General features: G+C 45.3%; 1 protein-coding gene across 3 annotated transcripts in view; it reads left to right on the forward strand.

The window, feature by feature from the left end:
• The window catches only part of GRIA1 (glutamate receptor, ionotropic, AMPA 1), a 349138-nt gene that overhangs the window by 294693 nt on the left and 41700 nt on the right, over positions 1 to 12745 (forward strand). For all 3 annotated transcript variants that reach the window (XM_010829379.1, XM_010829378.1, XM_010829380.1), the window contains one exon: positions 10424 to 10622. In XM_010829379.1, the coding sequence (XP_010827681.1) occupies positions 10424 to 10622 (199 nt within the window). The remainder of the gene's footprint in view (positions 1 to 10423; positions 10623 to 12745) is intronic.

Genomic DNA, 12745 nt, shown 5'->3' on the forward strand with positions numbered 1-12745 from the left:
TGAGGGTCAGACACAACTGAGCAACTTCACTTTCACTTTTCACTTTCATGCACTGGAGAAGGAAATGGCAACCCACTCCAGTGTTCTTGTCTGGAGAATCCCAAGGACGGGGGAGCCTGGTGGGCTTCCATCTATGGGGTTGCACAGAGCCAGACACGACTGAAGCGACTTAGTAGCAGCAGCAGCAGCAGCATCCACATATGAAAGTTATGGGCTTGGAGGAGATCATCTGTGGTAAGATGGTAGACAGGGATGGGAAGAGGGCTGAAGCCTGAGCTCTGGACACAATAGGAACTTAAGATTAAGCAAGAAAGGAAGAGCCAACAAAGGAGACTAAGCAGGACCAACCTGCAAAGTACACGGAGACTAAAGAGAGCATGGAGCCTAGAAGCTAAGCAGAATGTTGCCAGAAGAAATCATCGTCACTACCACCACCACCATCATCATCATTGTATCATCACCATCACCACCTCCATCACTACCACCACCACCACGACCACCATCATCATTATATTATCACCATCACCACCACCATGTCATTCATCATCATCATTGTATCATCACCATCACCACCTCCATCACTACCACCACCACCACGACCACCATCATCATTATATTATCACCATCACCACCACCATGTCATTCATCATCATCATTGTATCATCACCATCACCACCTCCATCACTACCACCACCACCACGACCACCATCATCATTATATTATCACCATCACCACCACCACCATCATCATCATTGTATCATCACCATCACCACCTCCATCACTACCTCCACCACCACGACCACCATCATCATTATATTATCACCATCACCACCACCATGTCATTCATCATCATCATTGTATCATCACCATCACCACCTCCATCACTACCACCACCACCATGACCACCATCATCATTATATTATCACCCTCACCACCACCACCACCACCATCATCATTATATTATCACCACCACCACCACGACCACCATCATCATTATATTATCACCATCACCACCACCATGTCATCATCATCATTGTATCATCACCATCACCACCTCCATCACTACCACCACCACCATGACCACCATCATCATTATATTATCACCCTCACCACCACCACCACCACCATCATCATTATATTATCACCACCACCACCACGACCACCATCATCATTATATTATCACCATCACCACCACCATGTCATCATCATCATTGTATCATCACCATCACCACCTCCATCACTACCACCACCACCATGACCACCATCATCATTATATTATCACCCTCACCACCACCACCACCACCATCATCATTATATTATCACCACCACCACCACGACCACCATCATCATTATATTATCACCATCACCACCACCATGTCATCATCATCATTGTATCATCACCATCACCACCTCCATCACTACCTCTACCACCACGACCACCATCATCATTATATTATCACCATCACCACCACCACCACCATGTCATCATCATCAATGCATCAAGTGAACATCTCGATCCTGCTGAATCTGAGCTAGATTTGACTTGCTCATCAAATTCTCACAATTCATGAGATGAAATTCAGGATCTCCATTTTCAGTTATAGAGACTGAAACTTAGAGAGTGAGCCAAAGAATCAGTAAATATTAAAAAATGAACAAATTGATCTACATGCATTCTTTTGTGAACTATGGCCACACTACACTCCTAAAGCTTATCTCAATGGAAAATAATAGGAACATAAGACCATCCCTCTTCAAAACACAGCTCAGCAAATTCTACTGGAAGAGTACCAGGCTCTTGTTGGAGCTTGTTGTCCAGCCCGCAGTTTCCCACCCTGGGACTCGGCACACGAGCCCAGACCTGCCCCCTCCTCTGGGGCTGGAACACAGTGACCAGCAGCTGGGCAATTAACATGACTCACTTCCACTCTACCAGGGAAGTGCTGCGTGATCTGCAGCTGGTGAAAATGGGATGCTTTGCCACTCAGGCATAGCATCTTGGATGAAGGGGACTCATCAGTGGAATTGTTGCGGTTGGCCAGTTATTTACCCCAGCCTGCGAACCTCAAGGCCTGATACCAAGTGAGCCTCTCTCTGAACATAGCTCAGCTGAATAATTAGTCAAGATGGACCTTTATCTCTCAGTAATTTAGAGGAGGGCCATCCAAGTCCTTGCCTTCATGCTCCTGTTTCCATTACTTTTTAAAAATAGCCATTTGAAGCAGATGACCAAGGGAAATAGCTTGAGTTCAGTGATCTCTTGAGTTCAGCTGAATGAAGGCACACAGGAGGTGTCCCTTCTGTCTCCTTCATCTTGGACAAAGCTTTTGAAATAAAGAAGAATGTCCATATCTAACTCCTTGTGACAGATGTCCTGGGCAGGGGGGAGATTGATGAGATCAGAAGCTAATTCCTGTTTAACGCCATTCCACTCCCTACATTGACCCCATGTATCTGCTTTCCTAAAGGCCCCTGGCCACAGCACCTGCTGCCCCACCTGCAACCAGGACATTGCTCCAAACACCGTCTGCACATCTCCATCCTGAAACACTCTCCCCATTCCAGGCCCTGAGCTACAGGCTTCATTGGTACTTTTTTCTTTCTCATTACTAATACCTTCAAGATGAGTACTAGCACTCCATTTTATGAAGAAACAAACACAAAGAGATTTAATGACTTGCCCAATATCATACAACCAATAAGTTAACAAGGCAGGACCATCCTGTCTTGTCTGGCCCCTGAGCCTATTCTCTTAAACAATGCGTTCACCTTTCTCCATGAGGATAGCACAAAAGTAACTGGCAAATGGATCACTGTAATACTTTAGGTGTTTGTGAGTGGTACTAATAACTGGATGCATGCTCAGTCACTCAGTCAGGTCCAACACTTTGTGACCCCATGGACTGTAGCCTGCCAGGCTCTGGCGCCTTCCAGGAGGTTGCCATTTCCTACTCCAGGGGAACTTCAGACCCAGGGATCGAAACCTAAGCCTCTCGTGTGGCAGGCAGATTCTTTACCACTGTGCCACCTGGGAAGCCTAATAACTGGATAGATAATTAAAAAAATAAATGTCAAAATAGTGTATCCACTTCAATCAAAGATCTCTGCAATTCAGAGTAAGACTGAGGGCAGAAGTCACTGAACTACAGGGCACAGGCTACATCCAGCCTGCTGTTTCTGTGATGCAAGTTGTAATGGAACCCAGCCATGTGCACGTGTGTGCACATTTTCTGTGGCTATTTTCACACTACACCAGCAGGGATGAGGAGTACAGCAGAGACTATAAGGCCTTCAAAGCCTGAAATATTTACTACCTGGCCTTTTATAGAAAAAAAAAAAAAAAATGCCCACTACCTCATCTAGAAAGGTAAATCCAAGCTATGAGATTTAGAAATACACATTTAAAGGCCTGTGGTGAATCCGAATCCATGCCCCAGAAGGAAATGCTAACTATCAGAACCCAAAGATGGTCTAGCCAGATTCTTTCTGTCTTTCATTAGCACCAAGTTATGCATTTAATGGTATGCTTAGTGTCTCACTGACCAAAGGGAAAAAATGTCATTTTCCAGAGGAGACCAGCATCTAGCAGGCAGCATCTGGCTCCCCAGGCCACGTCAGAATGCATTTAACCGGTGGGCAAGGACTGGCAATTGAGCATTTCTCTCTCTCACTGCCTCTGCCCCTATGGATCATCAAATCCTTATATATCTTCACCTCTCCAGTCAGCCTACTTCTCCCACTATCTATGGGCTCTGTTTTAGTTCAACCCATCATCATCAGTATTAAAGAGTAAATACCATAAATAATCATAGTGACATCTTAAATCATCACCCCAGCATGGTTAGAATTTTAAGAGCAGAATGATCGTGGTATAACACGGATACAGAAAGGGCTAACCAGTGCTCTGATGGCAAAGGCAGGGAAGTTCACAGAGAAGGTGATACCCCACTCAGCTCCTTCTTATCTCTAGCCCCCCTCCCTTCTTCCACCTTGGCAGTCTCCTACTCATACTTCAAAACCCAGTACAAGTTTCTCCTCCACTGGTAACTTTTCCCAACCTCTGCTTAGCAAACGCTTCTGTGTTCCCTTAGTATTGCTTTCTTACTTGCCACATGATCAAGATAAAGCTACAATTACTGTTTATTATATTTATATAACATAGTGATATAAATACACCATCTGGATAATCTTAAAGTCAACTGGCTTTACTGAGTGATCGCTATGTTCCAGACTCTGCTCCAAACACAACACTCCACAGAGAATCAAAGTATCTGACCCCAAAGCCTCTGTTTGCCCACCACTTTCTCATTTTCTTCCTGGAAGGAAGAGACTGTGGTGTATTCACTTTTATCTCCCCCAGCCCCTGTGCCCAACAGTACCTATTGTATAAGCAATGCTTGTAAAATGAGTGAATAATCAGTATGATACATGCAGTTCAAAAAGTTCCTGTCTCTTGGTGATCCAAACCCAAACCTAGGTACTCCTGTAAAGAGACTTGACAAATGTAATTAAAGTCCCAAGCCAGTTGACTTTAAGATTATCCAGATGGCCGTCACCCAATCTGATAAGCCCTTTAAAAGCAGAGCGTTTTCTCCAGATCTAGAAGTCAGAAAAATTGGAAGAGTTAAGGGATTTGCCACACTCTCACTTGCTTGAAGGTGGAGGGGGCAGATGATGAGGGACGCTGGCAGCTTCCAGGAGCTGAGACCAGCCCCTGGTGGACAGCCAACAAGGAAATGACGGCCTCATTCCCACAACCACAAGCAGATGAGTTCTGCAAACAGCCAGTGAGCATAAAAGAAGACCCCAACCTCCAAATGAGAGCCACAGCCCCGGCCAATACGTTGATTTCAGCCTGGTGAGACACTGAGTAGCGTCTAGACACCCTCACTCAGACTTCTGACCTACAGAACTAGGAGATCATCAGTGAGTTACTAAACTTGTAGTGACTTGTTATTCAACAACAACAACAAAAATGCAAACAGGTTTCTAATTCTGTGAAGATGATGGTGGCCAAACTGCTTTGTGTGGATTCCAAAGGTTCTGGGGAACATTACAAGAGGTGAACATTCCCGGGCATATATCCAGACAAAAATTTAATCCAAAAGATGCATGCACCCCTATGTTCATAGCAGCACCATTCACAACAGCCAAGACAGGGAAACAACCTCAATGTCCATCTTCTTTATCTTTATGGATAAAGAAGATGGTACACATATGCAATGGAATACTACTCGGCCATAAAAAGAATGAAATAATGCCATTTGCAGCAACGTGGATGGACCTAGAGAGTGTCATAATGAGTGAAGTCAGGCAGAGGAAGATAAATATCATATGGTATCACCTATATGTAGTATCTAAAATTGGACACAAATGAATCTACATGAAACAGAAAAAGACTCAAGGCCATAGAGAACAGGAATCTGGCTGCCAAAGGGGAAGGGGTTGGGGAAGGGATGGAGTGGGAAACCGGGGTTAGCAGATGTAAACTATTACACACAGGATGGATAAAAAAGGTCCTACTGAATAGTATTGAGAACTATATTCAGTCCTATGATAAACCACAATAGGAGAGAATATTAAAAAAGGATGAATAGGTGCATAACTGAATCACTTTGTTATAGAGCAGAAATTAATACAATGTTGTAAATCATCTATACTTCAATCAATCAATCAATTAAAATAGTCCCAAAGTAAAAAAAAAAAAAAAAGAGGTGAGTGTTGGCCATGATCCAGCATCATAGAGTCGTCATGGGGTGAGGAAGTCCATGTCCTTCTACAAACAGATCATAAGTTGGTGAAGTAGGGAGTACTCTGCAGTGACTGGAGTGGACAGGAAATACAAAGTCCTGGGTCCTAGTCCCAGCTCTGCCTCACTGCGTGACCCTGGACAAGTCCCTTTATGTCCCTGACCTGTGGTTCTTTGGTCTGTCAGATGGGGGCATTCATTCCTCTCCTGTCTACAGGACTATGAATCAAGTTCAAGTAAGATAAAAGTCCAACAAGCCACATAAATTGTGGCCAATTCTGGGGGAACATAGTGTTTCCTCGATCACCTAGGAAGTTTGGCAAAGAGCTATGCCATATTCTAAGACTAATAAAATTCAGGTGAAGAGCTATGCCAAGTTACAAGACTAATAAAATTCAGGTGATTACGCAGAACTTCAAGCGGTTCAGATTACAGTTGTTCCATCCCTACTAAGAAAAGTGGTTCTTTGCCCTGTGACTCCCTGGGGGAAACATCATCATCATCAAAATAATGTCTTCTGTTTCAACAGCACTTTTCAGAGTACTTTCCCCTCTACCATTTGAATTGCAATAGCTTGTATCCATTAAAGGAAAAAAAATGGACTAAGAATCTTTCTAGTTCTGAAAATTCTGGTTTCCCACCATGAGATAGGGTTAGTCTCACCCACTAAACGGGAAGGAGACTGATGCCCAGCCAGGTAGGCAGCTTGCCAAGGATACGGGGCTGGTCACTGAAGCAGCAAAGACTCTCACTGCCAGTCCTAGCTTCTAATATTAAATAACTCCAGCTCCCTGCCTCTGGGATGGAGCTGGGAACATACAGACTTCTCACGTGGAGGCTCAGCTTTGCCTGTGCCAGGTCTGAACTGAAAGGGGGTTCACTCACACTCAAGTTCCATATTATAGCCTGAATATAAACAAAGCACTGGAATCATGTCTCATTTTGAAGAGCCCCTTCTCCCAGCCCTTCAGCTATTCCACGATGACAGTTATTCTTCTGGCTGTGGAGCAGAAGAATTTTTCTTTGCTATCTTCATCAAGTAGGGGGATGTGGGGAATCCTCTATAGGGTATGCTTCTCTCAACACCCAGCTGATAAATATTCATTAAAGAACAGGGAAAAGGGACCCACAGTCCAGGACCTTTCTTGGAAAGACTTTGAGCTTCACCAGATGAGCCCCAAGTGGGGAAACCTTAGCTGGGTCTCTCAGTTCACATAATGTGGCTATCCTGAACACACAGTTTGGGGCCATGACTCCAGACATGGTGAGACATAAGCAGGTTAGAATTATCCTGGCCCTGAAAGTTATTCCTGAGCTCTAGAGTCTAACATGAATGGAGCCATCCAGTTCTAAAAGAGGTGGCATCCATGCAATTCACTTGTTATTGAGGCTGAGTGTGTACTGGGTGCTAGAGATTCCACAGGGCACAAAAGAGCTGTAAGTTCCTTTACTCTCGCAGAGAACATGCTCAAGGGGCACAACTGACAGTCACTGACACAAATAGATGTCAGACATCAACTGTGATGTGAGCTGCATGGGGATCTGAAAGTCATAAGCTCGAACGCTGAAAGAGTGAGGACTAGGCTGAGGTCTGAAGGATGAATAGGGTTGATGCATTGATCACGGGAAAGAGCAGTGTGTGCTAAGGGTGAGAGGCTTTTGAGTATGAAGGATCAAACAAATTTCTGTGTGACTGGAGTTACAGAATCCATGTTGTAACGGCAATGGTGAGAGAACCAAGGGCCAGACCACACAGGGCCACTGAGGAGTTGAATTTTATTCCAAGTGTAAGAGGAGAGCTTTGATGGGTTTTAAGCAACAAAGAAAGGATGTAATCAATGTTTTTCAAAAGATCATGCAGGCTGCCTTGTGGCGAGCTGATTAGGCAGAGGAGTGGGAAGATGGGGGGTTGGGAGTTGAATGGAAACAAGAAATCCAGTTCAAGTGCCCTTGTGATCATCCAGAATTGGAAAAGAAGCATCTTCTCACAACCCTGCACACCTATAACAGGGCTAGTGGTAAAGAATCCGCCTGCCAACACAGGAGACGTAAGAGATGCAGGTTCGATCCCTGAGTCAAGAAGATCCCTCGAGGGAGAACATGGCAACCCACTCCAGTTTCTTGCCTGGAGAAACCCATGGACAGAGGAGCCTGGCAGGCTACAGTCCATGGGGTCGCAAAGAGTCTGACACAACTGAAGCGACTTAACACACAGCACAGAAGGTGAACAGAACATTGGACCAGTCATCAGAAGACTAGTATGATCTGGAGTCCAACTGCGTATGACTCCTCGGGCATTAGGAAAACGATTTGCCTCTATGTCTCATCTTGCTTAACTGTCCAAAAGAATCCATGCATCCTGGCTTACCTACTAATGATTTCAAACACACAATGTCAGAGCTAGGCGTGTAAGAGGAAGCAGTTGGTCTCTGGTCCCATGTGATGCTTGGTCCTTCCTCTATCTGGTTTATTTTGTGTCCCTAGCACCTAGTACCCTGGAGAACCATGGGTGGGCACCAAGTACATCTCTATAAATGATTTATCACTTGAACATCTTCAGAAATGGGGAAACTCTCTCTTACCCCCATAATAGCCACTGTTGCCATCAAAACATCCCCCTCCTATTCAGACAGCATCTGTTTCCTGTAACTTCTGCCAAATGCGCCTGGATCAGGTCATGTGGCACAAGCCTCATGTCAGTCCTTCAGTGAACACACCTCTCCAAGTCTCTTCTTCCTGTACAGCCTCCCCTCTTCCTGCAGCTGTTCTTCAAAGGGCATGGTTTCATTGCACTCTCATGCTTTCACTCCTTTGAACAAGTCTCCTTTTATGTCCCTCTTCCTCCGAAGCATCTAGGACAGTGCCATCCATAGAACAAGCAATAAGTATTTGTTGGTTTTCTTGGGGTGAACACTGCCTGCCTAGAGTGAAAAGGAATCTCCCAGGAACCAAAGCAAAGTGGAACAGACAGGAACGTGGGAATAATACAGAGAGGGTGACAAGGTCTCAACAATCAAGCCAGCCAGCAGGCCTGGGTGCGTGTGACTTGGGACTCCTGAGTTTCTTTATCAGTAAAACTTGGTGGTTTGGACTAGTGATTGCTCTCGTTGTTAAGCATGAGGTTCTCGTTAAGCATTGTCACCCCTGAGCTTGAGGCTGTCAGAGTACATGTTATAAAGGGATTAAGGGTACAGCAGCTTCGGGATGACACTTCCTTAACAAACTGAGCAGGATGGAAGGAGTAATGGAATAACTTTGTCACTATCTGATTGAGTCTGACTTGATGCCACGTCTGGCCACCACATAAAATCAGCCCATATAACATCAACATCACTGGTAATATCTTTGGGAAGCCCTGGACTTGAAATCTCCTAGCTAAATCCAAACGTCACAGTAGAACTCTTGGCTGGTCATGTTTCTCTTCACAGCTTTGGGAATAAGAGAGGAGCATTAGCATTAAGTCGCTTCAGTAGTGTCCAACTCTGTTCGACCCCATAGACGGCAGCCCATCAGGCTCCTTGGTCCCTGGGATTCTCCAGGCAAGAACACTGGAGTGGGTTGCCATTTCCTTCTCCAATGCATGAAAGTGAAAAGTGAAAGTGAAGTCGCTCAGTTGTGTCCGACCCTCAGCGACCCCATGGACTGCAGCCTACCAGGCTCCTCCATCCATGGGATTTTCCAGGCAAGAGTACTGGAGTGGGTTGCCATTGCCTTCTCCGAATGAGAGAGGAGAACAGGACAATAATCTCAAGGATGAATTTCTCATATATGATTGTCATATTTACCACTTTGATCCAGATTAGACTATCATTTGTCTTTTACTTCAGTCAAGTTCTCTTTCACCGTGGTAAGGGAACTGTGCCTTCACTCAACAAGTGACATTCCCCGAAGTGGCTGGACAGAATGCTGGTGGTGTCTTTTCTTTCTAAAATGGTCTCCCCTCCCTTTCTTCTAATCCATCATTTTGGTGGCCTTTGCCAGCCAGGAGGGCATTGGCTAGAAGGCAGTCTGAAAATATTTCTGGACATGATCAAATGTGTGCATCGTGTGTGTAAATGCATTGCATTCATATATGTATGCTCATACTTTTGGTGTATATGTAACTGCACCTAACAGGATGTTTATACGTGTTGGTGATTTCATGGGCAAGTGTTGGCATATCTCTTTGTTGGCATGTGTCTCGATGTGTATGCATGTGTGACAGTGAGTGTGAAGATGTTGCTTGCAGAGCTGTCTCACCCCTGAATGGCAACCCCACAAGTCATCATCCACAATAAGGAACGAAAATGCACAGGAGGCTCTGACATTTGGATTCTCACACTCTGCTGACAGAAGAGAAGGGTGCAGTAGGGCTTGCCAGCTCTGCTGATGAGCTGGGGCCAGCCCTTGGCCCCGCCCACGTGTGTGCGTGCTAAGTCGCTTCAGTCATCTCTGACTTTTTTGCAACCCTGTGGACTGTAGCCTGCCAGGCTCCTCTGTCCAAAGGATTCTCCAGGCAAGAATAATGGAGTTGGTTACCATTGCCTCCAGGGATGTTCCCAACCCAGGGATTAAACCCACATCTCTTTTGTCTCCTGCATTAGCAGCTGGGTTTTTTACCACTAGCGCCACCTGTCACACAGCCTTCTATAATTGATGTCTGTGCTTCTGATATCTCTTCCCTTTGGCCTGCAGGTCCTTGTCCGGCCGCATCGTGGGCGGCGTCTGGTGGTTCTTCACCTTGATCATCATCTCCTCCTACACAGCCAACCTGGCCGCCTTCCTGACAGTGGAGAGGATGGTGTCTCCCATCGAGAGTGCTGAGGACCTAGCAAAGCAGACAGAAATCGCTTACGGGACCCTAGAAGCGGGATCTACGAAGGAGTTCTTCAGGGTAGGGACATCCCTTGCCCAGGGGCACTTCCACAGAAGGGAACCAATACGGTCATTAAAATATCCCTCTCAGAGAGCACGAGATTACAGGCAACTGCTTAAGTGAGTGTACGCCAGGGACACTGAGAACGTTTCTCAGCTTTATACAGATCCCCCAAACACCCTCCATTTCTATATTCATGGACACTTCAAAGCTCTTCCACTGAATTAGACCCCCTCACATACCCTAGTCCATACCAAGTGCTTTGAGGACTGCAGAGTGTATGATATACAATTCCCTTCCTGCTCCCACCGGCACCTTTAGTCTTGTTAGTAACTGATTAGGAACAGTTGGTTTTTTTTTAATCTCTGAAAAATCCAGCTTGTCGTCCCCATGGCAGCAGAGAGCTCCTTGGCAGCCCCAACCCAGAGTCACTCAGTCCTCCATCGACAGTTAATTAAGATGCGTGAAGGGCCGTGGGAGCTGCGAATGATAGAGAGATCCGAGAACAAACACCCCAAGCCTGCTTTCCCATCCTCCCTGCCACGCTGTCTTCGTGTTCCTGGAGATGAGATTTTCCTGATAGTTCACACCCGGAGACTGTGAGTGCAGCCTTGGTGCCGGGAGCACTGGGGTGAGGCGGAGGGGACATATTAATTTTCCGCATACTGTTGCCCAGAGCACTCTGCAGCTCAGCCTGTCTGCAGCCCCGCTCCCCGCTGTGACCATCCTGTCAGGTCAAATTGCATCTTGCAATTGCCCTGCTGTGTGCTTTGTTGGTTCTGGGCCTGGAAGGTGATCTGAAAATCTGGGCACAGCTGATTTTATCTATTTCTCAGTTTCCTATAAGAGAATATTCAATATACTGTAGATCCCATGATTGGTCAGGGGTATTTCTTTTCCTAATTTGAGATCCTCCATCCCTTTTCTCCTTTCTTTTTTTTTCCCCCTCCCCAGGACATTGTTGCTTGAATGATGAATCTTCATGTAAAGAATCAAATATTTCAAGTTAGCAAGGAACTGAAAGGTGACCATACCGAAACTCCTCATAGAACAAATAGGGAAAGTTAGCAGTAGATAGAAGCCTGGAACCCAGGGCTCTTCACCCCCAAGCCAATGCTCACACTGGTGCCCACTTATGAAACAAATCACCTAGTTTACTTGATTAAAGACTATCTTACAACTCCCTCTACTAAATGCTTCACTAACATTCCCAGTAACTATCTCCATTCATTTTTCCTTGAGAGCTAGAATTTTCCTGGGCCCAAATATCTTTAGAGATGAGCTGGCTCAAACAACAACCTAAATGTATGTCAGTATTTTGCCAACTCCTGTTGATATCAAGAAAATAATCCTGATATTGTATGTGAGGAATAATGACATATTACATGTATAAAGAAATCTGTAATCTATATATCAATCACTAGATTAGATAGGTTGCCTGACTCTAGTAGTAACTGTCTTTAAAAAATATATTCCCTTTGTATGGCTGAGTCCCTTCCATGTCCACCTGATACTATCACAACATTGTTAATTGCCTATCAGTTCAGTTCAGTACTGTTCCTCAGTCATGTCCGACTCTTTGCAACCCCATGAACCGCAGCACACCAGGCATCCATCACCAACTCCCTGAGTTTACCCAAACTCATGTTCATTGAGTCAGTGATGCCATCCAACCATCTCATCCTCTGTTGTCCCCTTCTCCTCCTGCCTTCAACCTTTCCTAGCATCAGAGTCTTTTCAAATGAGTCAGTTCTTCCCATCAGGTGGCCAAAGTATTGGAGTTTCAGCTTCAACATCAGTCCTTCCAATGAATACCCAGGACAGATCAGATCTCCTTTAGGATGGACTGGTTGTATCTCCTTACAGTCCAAGGGACTCTCAAGAGTCTTCTCCAACACCCAGTTCAAAAGCATCAATTCTTCGGCGCTCAGCTTTCTTTATAGTCCAACTCTCACATCCATACATGACTACTGGAAAAACCATAGCTTTGACTACATGGACCTTTGTTGGCAAAGTAATGTCTCTGCTTTTCAATATGCTGTCTAGGTTGGTCATAAGTTTCCTTCCAAGGAGTAAGCGTCTTTTAATTTCATGGCTGCAGTCACCAACTGCAGTGATTTTGGAGCCCCCAAAAATAAAGT

The sequence above is a fragment of the Bison bison genome, unplaced genomic scaffold (genome assembly GCF_000754665.1).
Source record: "Bison bison bison isolate TAMUID 2011002044 unplaced genomic scaffold, Bison_UMD1.0 scf7180017864505, whole genome shotgun sequence".
Classification (NCBI taxonomy): domain Eukaryota; kingdom Metazoa; phylum Chordata; class Mammalia; order Artiodactyla; family Bovidae; genus Bison; species Bison bison.